Source organism: Toxotes jaculatrix, chromosome 10, assembly GCF_017976425.1.
Source record: "Toxotes jaculatrix isolate fToxJac2 chromosome 10, fToxJac2.pri, whole genome shotgun sequence".
Classification (NCBI taxonomy): Eukaryota; Metazoa; Chordata; class Actinopteri; family Toxotidae; genus Toxotes; species Toxotes jaculatrix.
In genome coordinates, this window is record NC_054403.1 from 17,206,706 (window position 1) to 17,222,836 (window position 16,131).

General features: G+C 40.8%; 2 protein-coding genes across 3 annotated transcripts; one reads left to right on the top strand and one right to left on the bottom strand.

Moving 5' to 3' along the window:
- Positions 1 to 3,747: 3,747 nt before the first annotated feature.
- Positions 3,748 to 8,498, top strand: ubxn1 (UBX domain protein 1). 2 transcript variants are annotated; one of them, XM_041048141.1, is made up of 10 exons: positions 3,748 to 3,892; positions 4,412 to 4,476; positions 4,607 to 4,660; positions 4,821 to 4,948; positions 5,378 to 5,468; positions 5,669 to 5,860; positions 6,455 to 6,506; positions 6,616 to 6,738; positions 7,041 to 7,224; positions 7,845 to 8,498. In XM_041048141.1, the coding sequence occupies exons 2-10, from the start codon at positions 4,418 to 4,420 to the stop codon at positions 7,883 to 7,885; spliced, it is 924 nt and encodes a 307-aa protein (XP_040904075.1). In that variant the 5' UTR covers positions 3,748 to 3,892; positions 4,412 to 4,417; the 3' UTR covers positions 7,886 to 8,498. The 2 variants fall into 2 exon arrangements, with proteins under 2 accessions (XP_040904075.1, XP_040904076.1); XM_041048142.1 differs by lacking the exon at positions 3,748 to 3,892 and adding an exon at positions 4,179 to 4,197.
- Positions 8,499 to 8,766: 268 nt separating this feature from the next.
- si:ch211-114c17.1 (pre-mRNA-processing factor 39) lies at positions 8,767 to 15,103 on the bottom strand. The gene is made up of 15 exons (XM_041048140.1): positions 15,016 to 15,103; positions 13,820 to 14,070; positions 13,574 to 13,699; positions 13,326 to 13,444; positions 12,697 to 12,864; positions 12,198 to 12,378; positions 12,008 to 12,112; positions 11,622 to 11,739; positions 11,352 to 11,506; positions 11,043 to 11,169; positions 10,659 to 10,930; positions 10,071 to 10,255; positions 9,861 to 9,935; positions 9,529 to 9,700; positions 8,767 to 9,328 (listed from the first exon to the last, which is right to left on the bottom strand). Exons 1-15 carry the CDS (start codon positions 15,071 to 15,073, stop codon positions 9,257 to 9,259), a joined length of 2,184 nt encoding a protein of 727 aa, XP_040904074.1. The 5' UTR covers positions 15,074 to 15,103; the 3' UTR covers positions 8,767 to 9,256.
- Between the last annotated feature and the right edge of the window lie 1,028 nt (positions 15,104 to 16,131).

Consider the following 16,131-nt stretch of genomic DNA (forward strand, 5'->3'; position numbering starts at 1 on the left):
ACTATTGTACTATAATTAATATATTAATGGATTGTTAGTCTCAACCCAAGCATCTTCTCGTTAATACTTAATCTCTCCTGTGAAACTGAAGACATTAATTCACTTCTCTTTTATGGTGCCATTGTGTCAGTTAGAAATTTCGACTTTTGTTCCTTAAAAAGGTTTTTTGTTTCACTCTACTACGTTCTGTGTACTATTTTCTGTCTTTCATGTCAGTGAAATGTTCCAATAGCTTTTTACCTTTAACAAAAAGGGGTTGCTGTGGTTTTGGTTTGTATTTCAAATGGGTGCATTTGATTTCACACAGATATGGTCACCATGAGACCCACTTTCATTTTCAGTTTTGTTTTTATTTTACATAAGTAATACTGTGTATTTCTGTGGCTGGGTAGTGTGTATTTTTCCCATTATTCATATTTATTGCTGTGTGAAACTGTTGGGGTTCACCAACTGTGAAACTGTTATTGTTGCTGTCTGATTGTTATTGTTTGTTGTCCCGTTGTTGTTTGAGAAGGCTGTTTCAGTGACAGTATTCTAATATTTGTTGTATTCTTATGTATGTATTTACTTATCTTGGACTGTAGTGTTTTGTCTTAATACTCAGTGTTTATTGTTCCTGCTCAGGGACTACAGATGAAAATTAGCTGGTAGCTAACTCTGGCATGGCTGAGAGCTATGCATTGTCCCTGTTAAATAAACAAAAAAAAAAAAAAAAAAATTCTGTTCCAGTTTCTGTAGACTTTTTTTTTTTTTGCCTCTGACAAATTTTCAGTCTGACAGATCTGTTCTTTTGTTTTGTTTTGTGGACATCAGTGTCATGGAGTACTTGAACTGACCTGTTATAGCAGTAGTAGTCTTCATTTAAATTTTAACCTTAGCATCCTTTAATTATTTTACTTGCAACACTGAAATTGAAAATCTGGTAAGATCATGTGGGTTGGGCACCTTTCAGAGTATGACACTTGAACAAAAGCATGAATTTATTCACTCATTAATGTAAGAGAAACTCCTAGTCACTTATAATAATTAACTAGAAATGGTGCGTATATAGTTACATGAAGTTTTGGTTTTAATTTCAGATAGCTATATCAAAATGCACATGCACAAATAACACACATGCACACACACACAGACATAATATGATGATAAAATAGGTGTCCTCCAACATCTTTGTGTTTCTCACTACAAAGACACAGAGAAACAGTTATACAGGATTTACAGGATCAGCTTTATTTTATCACAAGGGCAACCTGCATAGACATGAACATGAAAATGAAACTAAATGGAAAAATAATTACAAGTGTACAGTGTACACCTGTAGTGTGGTGTAGAGTATAAACCATTAACTTTTGAAAGTCAGATGTGTCTACTGTTAGTTCCCAGGCAGAATTATGATGACAAGAGGTGTCCCTCCACAGATAACAGCAGCTCCACTGGAAGCCAGAGTTTTTCCATATGGAGATGCTGTTACAGCTGGTGAGACCCACAGAAACAACACAGCTGACAGAACTTACAGACTGTAAGAAAGTAGAAGTATTTATTTCACCACAGAATTGGTCGTACAGTTTTCTGCTGATTCAGTGACACACAAAGAGATCGAGGTGACTTCAAGTGCTTGGAGACATTTTTATGTTTTGAGATTATTCTTATGTTATTCTTATGTCTTATGTTGTTATATATTATTCTTCTTATCCTTATGTTCATTTGACAACTAAAAGGTACATTAAACATGCTCCACTGTGCTTTGATGTGTGTGTTATATGGTGTGTGAATTGTTCAGGTCCTCAGAGAGGCCAGAGTCCTAGGTTTATTGTTACTAAACTCTTAAACTGATAGATCCTAACAATGGTTCAAAGATAAGTATTTCATAACTCTAAATACTTAACCTACATGTCAGCAGTGTCACAAAAGTCTCCCACAAATGAACCAATGCTGCCCTCTTTTGGTCTGGCCTTGCTGACTAAGTGAATTCAAATCGTTTTACTGCAGATTTTATGTCTGAGCTCGCATGTGATAAAACAACCCACACCTATTTAATAGTTACTAAAACTATCATCCACCACAGTCTTATGTTTCCTGATCTTGATTTTTACTGCTCCTAAGGTTACATTATCCTTATGACTCCAATAAAATCAGGGTTGTTCACTCAGTGAAAGAGTGTGCAAAGTCAAGAAGGAGTGCCATACCAGCACATGAAATTTGCTCTTTAGTCCATCAAAATTAATCTTTTACATATGCATTGATATGGCTTTGAAGGCAAGTAGTAAACAGGAGGTTGAAATTTCCTTGTGTACACTGTTTCCCAGAATGTCTCTTTACTTATCCTGTCTGAACTTTGACCCTTAACCCTCTCCTTCTGTAAAAAAACAGAGTCATAAAGCAGTTTAAGGGTAGACTAAAGAGACCTTCACCCCTGTTATATCCTTTTAGTGTGCCCAGTTTTTTTTTTTTTTTTTTTTTTTTTTTTAACCAGGTAATTCCATTGAAAGTGCATTTAGGGACTCTATATCATGAATCTCTGCACTCATATTAAAATTAATGCGTTTATGATCAAAGACTCCTTCAATGTCAAATCAACAGGCATTTGTGACCTTTTACATCCTAAACAGATAATATTTCAGTCAATCTTAAGATTCCCCCTTGACAATAGCTGTTGTGGTTCATGGACAGGTGAAAAGGGTGTAATGATCTTGAGGACGAAGAACTACTGAGTTATTGAAATGAAATATGAAAAGTTGTTTCACAGCTGTGCAGATTCATTTCAAACATCCAACAACCAAATTTACAGAATGAACACACGCTTGTTGCCTGGCAACCAGTAACTCCATCAGTAAGCATTTGGAGCTCAATTCAGTTTTCACTCATTTCATAAATTTCCTCTAGAGCCATTTTGTGCCTCTCTTTATAACCATTCAGTTCATTTCAAATAGCAAAATTGCTCAAAGTGTGATCTATGATTTAGGTTTCACTGTTCAGTGGAAGTGAATGCACTCTCAAGGACTAGTGGTCAGGTTGCTGGCAAGGTCGGTAGAACAGTAAAAATTTTATAATAATATAAAATATCAATACAAAATACAAAACATTGTCTCATCTATGTCCCATAGTCTACAACTTAAATGCAAAGTGACTAATGGATGATGAAGTAACACATTTTCTTTGATTACTAATTTTCAGTTCACCAGTCACATTGAAAAGTATATGAAAAGTTCATACTCACCAAGTAAATACTGGACATGAGGTTGACTTCAGTCATTAATTCTGAGAGAGAAATGGAAAAGCAGGTGAAACAAACATATAGAAGATAGGAGAGAAAAAAACACATAGTGGGCATACTTTTATAAGAGAAAAAAAGTTAGACAGATGTGAGCTGACAGAGACTGCCCCTGAGTAATGGCAGACTCGTGAATGAGGGCTACTTAAGACTATGTGGGGGAGAGAAAGAAAAATTAATCATTACACTTACTGTAAATATGTAACAGACCCAACCTGCTCATAAAACTCAAAAAAATTGCATCCTGTTTGAACATGAGGATGGGATTCAATCATACAGGACGAAGAGCAGCCAAAAGCAGACACCATCTGGCACGTTACACCTGCTCATGTAATCCATGCAGACCTCAGATGAGCCCATAAGAACTTGCATCATAAGTAGAAATAGGAGGAAGTTGGATGTATATGGATTGTGAATGTGTTGGTAGAGGGTTAGCAAGGTTCTATTGTGGCTGAGAGGGATGTTTAGGTTAATTAAATAATGATTTCTGTAACTATTTCTAAAATATCCCCAAAGAGAAGGAGTTAATAAATAACAACAACAACAAAAATCCGCTATTCTCGTGCTGTGCTTTTTGACCCATCTGAGCTCCCGTACTGCTGAAGCGGTGTTGGCTGATGTGTGAGTAGCTAACTAACATTGTCTTCACGAGTATATTAGCTGATATTTCTTATGTGAGACATAAAATTACATTTCCGTGTGCCTTAACGTACAAGTCACAAATAAACATTAACAGATAAAGTGATGGAGAGCGTGTGCGAGTTCCGGACCGTTTTTAATTGCGCTAGCCAGCGAGGCTTCCCAGCTAGCTTTCGCAATTTGAACGTTAGCCACATTAATGCTAATTTTAGCACTCAGCATAACGTTGGCTGTGATATGGAATAGCTGCGAAAAGTAAACAAGTGTTTTGTCAGGCTGCTTTTCAAGTAAATGCTAATATTTGTTAACGTAGTGTTATATTCTTGTTTCAGTGGCCATGTAGCTGAGCCAAAGAAAAATCATGAGCTGTTGTGTCGATTTAAAGTTTGCTAAAGCTTGCGTTGTTGTGACTTACCTTCCATTACAGTAGTGTAACTGTACAGCAAAATGACAGTAACGAATCTGTTGTTAATGTACTGGTGTGCACGCAATCTGTTTCAGGTCAAAATGGCAGAGCTAACAACACTAGAGAGCCTGCTGGAGATGGGCTTCGACAGAAACAGAGCGTGAGTGACACCACATCCAAAAACTGATCCTGGTTAATACGGTTTCCAGATATGAGACTGATTTCAAGTGAAAGTAAAACTTTCTGCCTTAGCGATAACCCTGTTTGCCCTGTTCTGTTTGTGTTTTCAGGGAAAAGGCAGTGGCCTACACAGGGAACCAGGGGATAGAACAAGCCATGGACTGGTGAGTCTGACAGACACAGGAATAAACATACTGGTGTTTAACAGCCCAGTGCCACCTATCACCACTCCCATATCTCTCTACAAAGCCACACAGTGCTTCCCATTCTCCAGCTTATTTCTGATTCTGTTAATCACAACAGTTCGTGATGTGCTTTCCTCAGGTTAATGGAACATGAAAATGACCCTGACATCAATGAGCCCTATGTGCCGCCTGTGGAAGACGTTCTGGGGGGACCAGCAGGCAGCGAGTCCAGCACAGAACAGCCGACACTAGGCGACACAGCTGAAGGTCACTGCCTGTTGTACTTTTTTGGGGCAGGAATTCCCCTGATTCCCCTGGGCAACATGTCAGACACCACCATAAAAGTCACCTAGGGACGAGCAATATGATGACACATTCTTACAACAGAGGATTTTATCCATATGGCCCACATCCTTCAGTCGCTTGTTCCAGAACATGTAATTTTCACCTGAAGTTGAGATAAAATCTCTAATTTAGCTTTAGTAAGAATTAAGTGGCAGTGTTTATTTACAGTGACTGTAATATGTTGTCTGCTGGTTAGTTTCTGTCTCTTTCCTTCTGTGTATCATTGGGTTTTCTTACTGAGGTTTTGAGGTTTGTGGTTGTGTAGGTTTTTCACTACCATGCAACAGTCCTTTCTCTTTTCTTCTATTTCTTTTTCTTCCACTTTCTCATGTCCATTTGCTTTGGCTTCAGAGGCAGCAGGTGAAGACAGCAGCTACAGTGAGAACAAAGAGAGTGCAAAGCGGCCACTGACAGAGGAGGAGAAACGTGAGCAAGTTAAGAGGTCGGAGTGCACACATAGATTTACTGATGACACAGATTTAGTGTATTGGTCATTTGTCTACAACAATGTAGCCCAAGGGAGTTAATTTGTTAAGAATGATGTGGGAATACTCTTTGTTAGAGATATTGAACAGGCAGAAATTGATAAAGCCTGAGCCTGTTGTAAGTAAGCTGAGGTCTGTGTCTGTGTCTCTTTTTCAGGTTAGAGGAGCTGATGCGGATGAAGCAGGCGGAGAGAAGAGAGCGAGAGCGGGCTGAAGAGGTGGAGAGAGAGAAGCAACGGAGGAAGCAGGGCCAAGAGCTGCAGCAGATCCGCCAAAAACTGCAGGATGACGATATGAAGAAGCTAGCTGATCAGCGCAGGAGAGAGAAGATGGAGGACAAACTGGCAAGGTAAGGTCTTTATTAAAACACATCTCTTTAACGAGGGAAAGTACATTCAGGTAATGGTTATTGTCTCTGTACACATGACATGAACTAGTTTATTATGTTTAAGCTGTAATAAAATGATAAAATACCTAAATGATCCAATGATGTTTCCACTTCTTTAAAATATTTTCATGACAGCAGGTCAAAAGCAAAGTTTAACAGAAAAAAGAAATACCAGCTGGATCATCAGACTGAAATACTGTTTAATTTTTACATTATTATTCTTTATTGTTTACGAGTTGTTGAAAAGAGTCAAATGTGTGGGCCGTAATTCAGTCGACTGGAACCAGGCTTACAAATCACAGCAGGTCTCAAGTACAAAATAAAATGCTCCCACTATACTTGGTTGAATGCCATCCTGTTCACTCTGCCTACTGTAAAATGGAGGTGGGAATCTTGTGGTACTGTATCAGATAAGAAACTTAGAGGCTAAGACCAAAAATAAGATACGGATTACAAATGAAAATGAAATAAAAAAGGATTAGGCATCTTGACTAAACTGCCATAGGTTGCAAATCCATTGATCTTAATGCTATTGTGTTGCTTGTCTTTATTCAGGCAAAGAGTTAAAGAGAAGATAGCACGAGACAGAGAGGAGAGAGCGCAAAAGGTACCTGCCATTGCTGTATTTCAGTTTACCCATTGTCTTGTTCACTTCTCATTTCATTCTGTTACTGCATCTGTTCGAACCAGTAACTTAGATGATTTCCCCTGTCTAGTTTGGAGGTGGAGGACCCCCCAGCACAGCTGCATCGTCCCAGCCTGCCCAGCCCAGCCCCTCATCACCCACCAGTCAGGGTCCTCCACCCACTAAGAAGGAGTATGATGAGTCCAGGATACAGGTATAGCCTTCAGTCATACTTGTTTTGCATCTTTTGTCTTCTTGTCTAACCCGTGTAGTCAATGAATAGATCAGACAGAATAAGTTTGGCCCTTCTAAAATAGCACAAATAATTTAGGACTCATCACCAGTTTAAACATATTTTTGAATGGGAGACAAACTGACACTGATAAATACATTTTTTAATGAAATAAAAAATTGCCATTAAACTGTAAAATTTAAAGATGACTTACTCATTGCCCATGTCATTTCTCCTCCACTCGCTGCTTCCTGACTCTTCCACTTCACCTCCGGTCTTCATAGGTACGTCTGCTGGACGGTTCAACCATCACTACAGTCTTCAAGGCCCAAGAGCCTCTAGCAGCAGTGCGCGTCTACGTGCAGATGAACGGCAACACACCAGAGGGTCAGGACTTCACACTGCTGTCGCCCTACCCCCGTCACGTCTACACTGAACTGGACATGGAGAAGCCCCTGAAAGAGCTGGGTGAGCACTGGTCCATGGAACAGTATTTGAGTAGAGAGCACATGGTGAGATTCAGAGAAGCTATGCGTCACATCATATAGCATTGACAGGATGTAGTGGACAAATGCAGGAGTCTGAGTATGTTAGTGCAAGGCACGTAAAAAGTGTGATCACATGTAAAGACATGTTATGGAGATGTCTTTGCAGTTTGGAAAAGAAACTATGGCTGAGGTGCTAAGACATGTGCCATGTAAACCAAAATGTCTGTGGTTCAAATCCAGGGGTGTGATATATATACTCCCTTTCTCTATCTCTCTCTGGGCATTTCCTGTATGGTTCACTACTGCTGCCCCCTATCGCCATATCCAGACACAGATCATGTTTACACCATGTGTAAACATGTGGATTACATAAATGTGATAACAGTTTTTTAAAGAAATAAGTTTATAATGTTGACTCTCTGTAATCGTGGATTGTAGTTACCATGTTGTCCAGTACTGTAAACCTAAATTTGTCATTGAAAGAACTCACTTTCTCTCAGTGGATTACCCTCTGTAGGAAATATGCTCACATGTTAGACACCTACAGGCTACATCTAACCTTTTTTTTTTTTTTTTTACAACTTTCCTCTGTCTTTTTAGGTTTGGTGCCTTCAGCTGTGCTGGTTGTTGCCAAAAAGTGAGATCAGGAGGATCTGCTCTGTGAGCCTACCTCACCACTTCCACTGCATCACCACCAGAGATACCAGAAACAAACAGATCCAGGAACAGAGCCACCGCTTTTCAGTATCACTCAGTAAGCCAGCTAACTGAACTAAACCAGGCTGTGTTCAGACAATGTGTAACAGCTCTTAAAATGAAGGTATGAACAAGTTAGAAGGAAAATGGTTTGTATATTCAAGACCATCTGAATGCCCCTGGTCATTCTGGGCTTATTTCACGGGCTGTACACTGGTGCGTGCGATGAGCTTGACAGTGACTTTCACCGATCAAGAACAAAGTGAAGGTAGCTGGCTTCTAACTGATACTGCTTCAAGGAGCACCGCTCATGGTTTCAGCAACACATTTCACAAAAATGATACAGAACAAAATCGTTGCAGTTTTAACCTGATCCTTACATAGCAAGCACGAGACCTTCTCGATTGGTTCTGAAAGGGCCTTAAATTTAATCCCCACGATCTTCCTGATTTTGTGACATTCTACTTTGCCAGTTTTTTTTTTATAAGTTAAAATATATTGATAGTTATGTCTACATAATCACCAAGAATCTACTTACAATAAAGTTGAATTGGAGAATTACGATGGTGGGCTGGATTTTATGAAAATCACTTATGTAACCCTCTTTTTGTTTGGTGGTGTTCTGTATTAGCATTGGCCAAATTCAGAGGATTGATTTTAAAAGTGAGATTGACACAACATTAAACTGAAATCTCATCAAAACCGACTCCCAACATCATGTGGTTAGTTTTGGGGATTAGATTCAAAGCAGGACACACAAGCCTAAAGTTTTAGTTTCACAGTTAACGAGTATCACAGAGACAAAACAAAAACAAAAAAACAGATCTGTTGTGACACACTATAAAACACCTTTATATACATTAGAAAAAAACAAACAGCCTATTGTGTGGAATGGTACAAAATATCAATCATACATTACCAGTAAAGTTGCGGATAAACTGGATAATTTTAAAACACGAGCAAAGGGGTCGGCTTGCAAACAAATACAAAAATAGTTCTGATTAAAATGCAGAGACACCGATGTACTGAAAATAACCGCCACTGTTTTCCTTTCACCATCTTCCCACCTGTCCCTCAGACTCAACACTGAAATGACACGACATGTTAAAAGAGCTCAACTCCAACCTCTTATTTTCATGAATCCAGGACAGTGAGGTAACTCAGAGGAAGGACGGAGAGGAAAGGATGCTGGGATTTATTTTAGCAGGATTAGACCGGCAGGACCAGGTACTTCAGTTTGTCGTTCAGCTGACGAGTCATCCTGGGTCAAACTGCTTCCTGTGGTCTTTTGGTGCCAAAATCACTGGTTGTTCTCTTTAGCTGGGAGGATAGTAACCCTGGTTGTAGTTCCAGGTGTTCTGGTAGCCGTAGCTGCCGTACTGCGGTTGCTGGAAATGAATCACAGCAGACAGGATGTAAGGTACACAGAACATCTGGAACTGTTCTTTGTCACAGTGCACTCACCTCACCCCACCCCCAGCTGTTCTTTAGATCATTAAAAAAATTTGTTTCGTTTACAGATCTTTCATCCAAACGATCAAATTTTATTTTTACAATTTTGCTGTCTGCATCAAAATCTATCTCCTACCTGGTACCAGCTGCCGTATCCCCCGTAGCCAGCCTGTGCGCTCATGTCGGTGCCCATCATGGGAGGAGGGGGCGTGGTGATGGGGACATGAGGCATGGTAGGTGGGACTTGTGTGGAACCAGCAACAGCAGAGCCATCCTCGCTTTTGCTCAGTTTCTCTGAATCCTCGTCCCTGCAGATCAAACGCCAGATCAACAGCAAAGTGAAGCGAACACGTTGGCCAGTTTTCAATCAATTCTCTCTATAAAATAAAAGCCTCAATGTACTGCTGCACATTTGTCTGGTTATTGGGATTTCTTCTGAGCTTTATCAGATGCTTTTCCCCCTCTCACCCGTTTTCTGCTCCTCTCTTTGTTCCACCGAGCTCCTTCAGCAGTTTCTGGTGCTCCTCATAGACAGACAGCACACTGCAAAGGACAGAGACGATGAAGAACAACAGTCAGGTCAAAGAAGATGAACGCTTTGTTAGGTGTCATCAGGGTTTACATGACCGGCTGGATTTAAAATATTTGCCAATCAGAAGACTCGTGTTGAAAGCTGACCTCTGGACAGAGTTGCTGTAGTCCTCTGCGAACTGCAGGCCTCTCTGTGAGAAGAGGATCTTGGTGTGCGGAGCAAGAGGAGCTGCCAGAGCTCGCGTCACACACTCCTGCACCGCCTCAGCTGAGGCCCAGGGATCCCCTGACACCTCCAGCTCCAACAGGTTCAAGTGCAGTTTATCATTATCCTGAGGGAAAGAGAGGCCATTAAAAATGAGAGTTGTGTGTGTCTTGTTTTGGCTTTTTATTTCATCATCCAGGATAATATAATAATATATATATATATATATATGAAATAAAAAATAATGCAGCAGGTTGTACTATGAATAGACAAAGCCTCCTGCAAACTGAGTGTGGCTGATGGACAGTCTGAAAGCTGGCTGTGACAAAATCAAAAATAAATTTCAGCCACTGATATGCAAGTTGTGTAACAAAACAGATTGTTAGAGCACAACTATATTCTCATTCTTTAACTTTTAAAGTTTTTTTTTTTTTAAATAAAGGGGGGGGGGGGTGGATCAAAAGCCTGCATTGATATTAGTGGCTAAAATATTTGTGGGTGTTACTGTGGTTGTGTGTTAATTATCCTACCGGACTTATCTCCAGCGCCTCCTGTAAAACTCTGCGGGCTTTGCTGGGGTTCCTGCCCAGTTTCAGCAGCAGACGAGCCAGTTTGATGGAGTAGAAAGCGTGTAACGTGGGCTTCTCTTTGGATTCGGCTACCGCCTCCCGCAGCAAGGCCTCCGATTGGTCCAAATGGCCTGCTCGTCTCTCCAGAGCGGCCCTGCGGAGACGGACCACTGCCAGCCCTGGCAGTTTTTTCTCCAGGGCCTCCAGCACTCGCCGAGCCTCAGTTAAATCACCTGATGAAGGAGTTTTCATGAGTGTGGTGGCTACAAAATGTGGAAAACAAATGTAAAATATCTAAAGTCATAGAGCATAAGATATTTTACATTTCAAAGAAAAGAGTCGTACCATGCCTCTCCTCGAAGGTGGCCCACTGCATGTGGATGTTGGGTTTGTATGCCAGGTGGATCTCACAGGCTCGCTTGTAAACAGCTCGGGCCTCGTCCACACTCTGCGGCTCCAGGTACTGAATAAACTGAATGCCGCACACACACACACCCGTTAAGTGGATATCATGCATCATACACACACGCACACAAACTTCTCTTTTTAATCCAATCTTCAGGCTTTCGAGGATACATGCACACACATAAATATGCTCTTCTATGCTTCTTCTATATATGGGCCACACACATTCACACACACATTTTTTCTTACCCTGGTCCAGAACTCCTCATACAGAGCGCAGGCGATCAGGCAACGTTCAAAGAGGATGCGAACCCTGTGGTCATCATGGGCAACTGCAGCATCTTCTGACACCTCCTGAGGCTGAGCCGTGACCTCTGACCCCTCTGTGGCTGCCTGGTTTGGATCTAGTGAGAGACAGTGGTGTCAAAACTGGAGATGCTTTCAGATGTTGACGCAGATTCATGAAAGCACAGAGACAAAGGTGACAACAGACAATATCATCATAATGTCTGTTGTCACCTTGACTGGGGTCGTTGGTATCCTTGTTCAGCTGAGCGATCTCCCAATCCAGGTAGGAGTGCCAGGCTCTCAGCTGGAGGCGGTCGAGTGACTTGACGTGGAAGTAGGGCCGCTTGATCTGGATGATGGACAGAGAAAGAGAGGGGAAATCAGATGTGATTTTGATGTAGCAATGTTAATCCAAAAAAAAAAAAAAAAAAAACAAAAAAAGCACCCAGCCCTAGAATCACAACACATTGCTTAGAAAATAATTCTGATGTCATACTTTGGTTTAAAGTCTCTAAAAGCATAGAAAGATCATAAATGGATGACAGAGAGAAGAAAAGCGCAAGAATAAAAAAAAATATAATAACTGAAGTGCATTGAAAAGGAAAAACAAAACTCACAGAGTCTTCAAAGTGCCATCTCTTGCGGACCTCTCCCTCGTTGTCCTGGTAAACTTTGTCCCTGCGAACCAGCACTTGTTCCCTAATCTTCTGCATCAGTTCCTCCTGAACACAGAGAGTAAAAATGATGAAAAACCAACGACTAAATTCCTCTCGGGGTTGAGTGAAAACTAGCGAAATCTTAACTCACTGTGTCTGTGCCCTCTGGTGTGGCGGGCTCCTCCTCCCCCGGCGGCCTCTCCTCCTCCTCGTCCTGGGCCTGTTCAGCGCGCTCTGCCTTCTGGCTCTGACGGCACAATGTCCTCAGCTCCTCGTACTCCTCTGGGGAAAGCACCTCTTTGGGCTCATGGCTGTTCAGGTGCTCCTTGAACCTGACAGAGGGCAGGAGGGTGGACAGAGCCGAACACAAAATGAGATTCATGAAAAAAGCACAGGCTGAGAAAGACAGAGGAGGTGTTCAAGTAGGAGAAGAATATTCAAAAGATTACAACAGTGTGTCAATTTAATGTTCCCCTTTAAAAATAATTTTAAAAAAAAGCTAAAAAGACCTAATGAAAACATTTTGCATGGTGGAATACGAGACATCAGATCATGACTTTCATGTCTCCAAACAGAAGAAGCATAGTTTAGAACAGCTGAAAAGACTGATTACTGAACAAAATTGGGAGTTAGAACAAGTGTGGTCTTACTTGTCATAGTGCGTGTTGTAGAGCTGGGTGGGGACTTTGAGGACTCTGTCCAGGACGGCTGCTGCATTTCTCATGTTCCCCTGCTCTTTCTCCCACTCAACATACAGATCCCAAAGCCGGTCTGAGTGGAAGTCCAGGCCTGCTGCCAGAACCGCATCCTCAAACACTCTGCGGGTTGAGATTAGAAAACCATTAAAACATGAAAAACTTTCTGCATATTCTGTACTATAAAGTTAATAGTGCAGTTTATCTACTATCAACTCCAGCAAACCTATCCTAAAAATGATTTAGGTGGCTATTTATAAAGGGAAATGGGTTTAAAACAAAACAATTTACTAAATATAAAGGAACTTTGGCTCTTGATTACTCGCTTATTTCCATTATCCGTTATTTTCCCTTCAGTTTTATTAGGAACCAAATGCTAACTGGGCTCTTGCTCAGTGCTGGAGACCTAGTTCACTGTAAACTGTGGTGAACAAACAGTGTTCTCGCAGCACAACACAAATTTTGCATGTATGAGGAGGCTAAATCAAGGTGAAATCAGTTCAAACCATTCTGCTTTTTTAAAAAGATAAAAATTACAACAATGAGTCTTAAATGTACATGTATGAGTGAGAATGTTTGTCTACCGGCGAATCCGCTGGGGCGACTCGGGCAGGTTCATGTCCAGTGTTCCCAGCAAAAGATTGATGTAGTGGATCCACAGATCTACACTCAGAGGAATTGCCTCGAGACCCTGAACACACACCTAACACAACACACTGTGAGGATTCACATGAGCTCATAAAAACAACACAAATCACTTCTTTAATTCACTTCATAATGGTGTGGGAAAGAAGATGGAATGTAGAACTGTAAACTCTTGCTCCTGTTTTACCTCCTCTGCTTTATTGTTGTACCCTGCGCGGCGCTCTAGATCAGCAAATTTCTTCCAGTAGCCGTAGCAGAGAGGGTAGCGAGCGAGGAAGGCCACCAGCGCTCTACGTGATGCAGTGACATGACTCTGAATAGGGGAGAGAACATTTAAGTCGCATGAGGCTACAGCAAGCTTCCTGACCAAACACGGTCTGTTTTTTTTTTAAAATCTAAACACCACTTGGCTGTCCTCTGTCTCTCCACATACCTCTTGCTCACAGTATTGCAGCAGGTCAGTCCAGCTGGTGAAGTCTTGAGGATTGTCATGGGCAGCCTTCCACAGACGCTCAAAGTCAGCAGGCAGTTCCCCCTCCTCGTCCTCTACAGCTGGAGGCATGGAAAAGGAAGAAGGGTCGGGGTCCACAGGAGCCTCAGAGACCGCGGCAGAACTGCCGTTCTCTTCTGACATCTCAGCCATCTCAATTGGAGGCGGTGCAGGAACCTCATAAGCCTCCATGGCTAAAGAGGGGAGAAGATCAAAAGTTTAGTAACTCAGGTAAATCTGCATTATAAGATCATTTTACACCTCAAGATGTTTTCCCTTAATGCTGGACATTTCTTTTTTTTTATAATCTGTGACCTGAAATGATCTCTTGTCCTGGAGCAACCTGATTCTGAATTTGAAATGTTACACACACGGTGTCAGAAAACAGTGAAAAAACATTTCCTTGCTCTCAAAATATCTGAAGCACCTCTGTTGTAGCAGTAAGACATGCTCTTGTTTGTTTGTTTGGGAGGTTGAATGCACGCAATTGCAAGTCAAAGCTACTTAGAAAACTGATTTGGCCGTTGGCCAAATGGATGCAACAGGTCAACAACAACAACCATGTATGAAACACCAACGCATTTGCAAACACACACATCATAATACAAAAGAAGCTGATAAAGTACATCAATGAATAAGAATTAAAACACTGCTCTGACTTTAAAATATGCTTAAATCTAAATACAGTGTGGTGTGACTGACTGTATATAAGATAAATCTTTTTAACACAGAGCAGTCAAACCAGTCAAACATGAATGTAAACTATCTACTGCTTGCAGCTAGTGATCCACTCATGGCTGAAACATCCAACAAATTCAGAATTAAATGTTGGATTCATTCATTCATTTAGAGAAAGAGCTGAGCTGTTGTAGACGTAATTCAACTAGTTTGAGGCGGACGGTGATAAACGCCTTTGTTAAACACAGGAAGGTTCGTTAAAGTTGGTTAAAGTTGGTTCACAGATACATTGTGTAGCTGAATTCACGTTAGCCTAGCCTAGCTTCCCACGCTCGCCCTCAAAACAGTTCCAGTCGGAGCCTTTACTTCAAACCCCTGCACATGAAAGCAGAGCACAGCAGTGCTTGCGAAACGGCTAACACCCATATTTTGTAAAATTCACACACGTTAATCAAACTAACCTGAAGACTCCTCGAGCTCCCCGTTGCCGCTCATCTCCTCACCGCCTTCCGCCGCCATGATGGAAAACGTCTCGCTGACGTCATTCAGACGCGACAAGATGAAGACTACAAAAATGTTATTTGGGTAGAAAGTTATTTTGAGAAGGGATATCAATCTAGTGAACACTTTTATGAATATGGATTATTTTGACATTCTGGAGTGATTTTTGGCTCTCAAATGTTCACCTGTTTCTTTAGAAGATTTGAAATGCCCAGAGGAAAAAAGCAACTAAGTGAATCTACTGATGTACTGTACTTGTAGTATTTCCATTGTCTCTTACTGTACAATTCTACTCCACTGCTATTCAGACACAAATTTTGACTACTTTTTCTCACTTTAGATTGCTTACAAATTACACTGTAGGTTCATATTACAAATAGAGAATATAATAAATAAAAATTCTGAGGTATTATTGTAGGAAAAAATATTTGATCCCCATGAGGAAATTCACAACTGCAGATTTCTAATAACTCTCTAAATTATAAACTGGTAAAAGTAACAACCACCAACTTTTACATTTGGTCAACTTTATTTTCACTTGGTCTCATCTTTTAAAGTAAATCTGACAACTTTGATTGACAGCTGAAGTCTGTTTCTTCACTTTCATTTCCACCAGTTGAAGCCATCGACAAGAAAACTGCAGCAACATGTACATTTATGATCATAAAATCAATCAAAGAGACAAACTCAGACCAACAAAACCCCTAAAAGGTCAGATGATTTGACTAGATGGGACATAAACCAGAGTCTCTAAAAAATCATTTGAATATTTATGACACTGACAATATTTGTATTATCAGTGTGCATTTAGGATTGACCTTAATGTAAATCACTAGGCTTTTAAATGGATATTTGCTAGTGGAATACCTTTCAAGGATTAGGTATGACCTGTTCATTAAGATCCAAATGACACACTGGAAATGGGCTGTCCCGAAATCTAGTAACACACAAAATTCTAAACAACTTTTAAGTTCTCACTCTTCCTCAAGTGCATTAAAAATAAACTAGTAAACAACGCTGGAAAAAGAACTCAATAAAACAAAGAAAGCACGTCAACAGGATGATCCACACTGTCG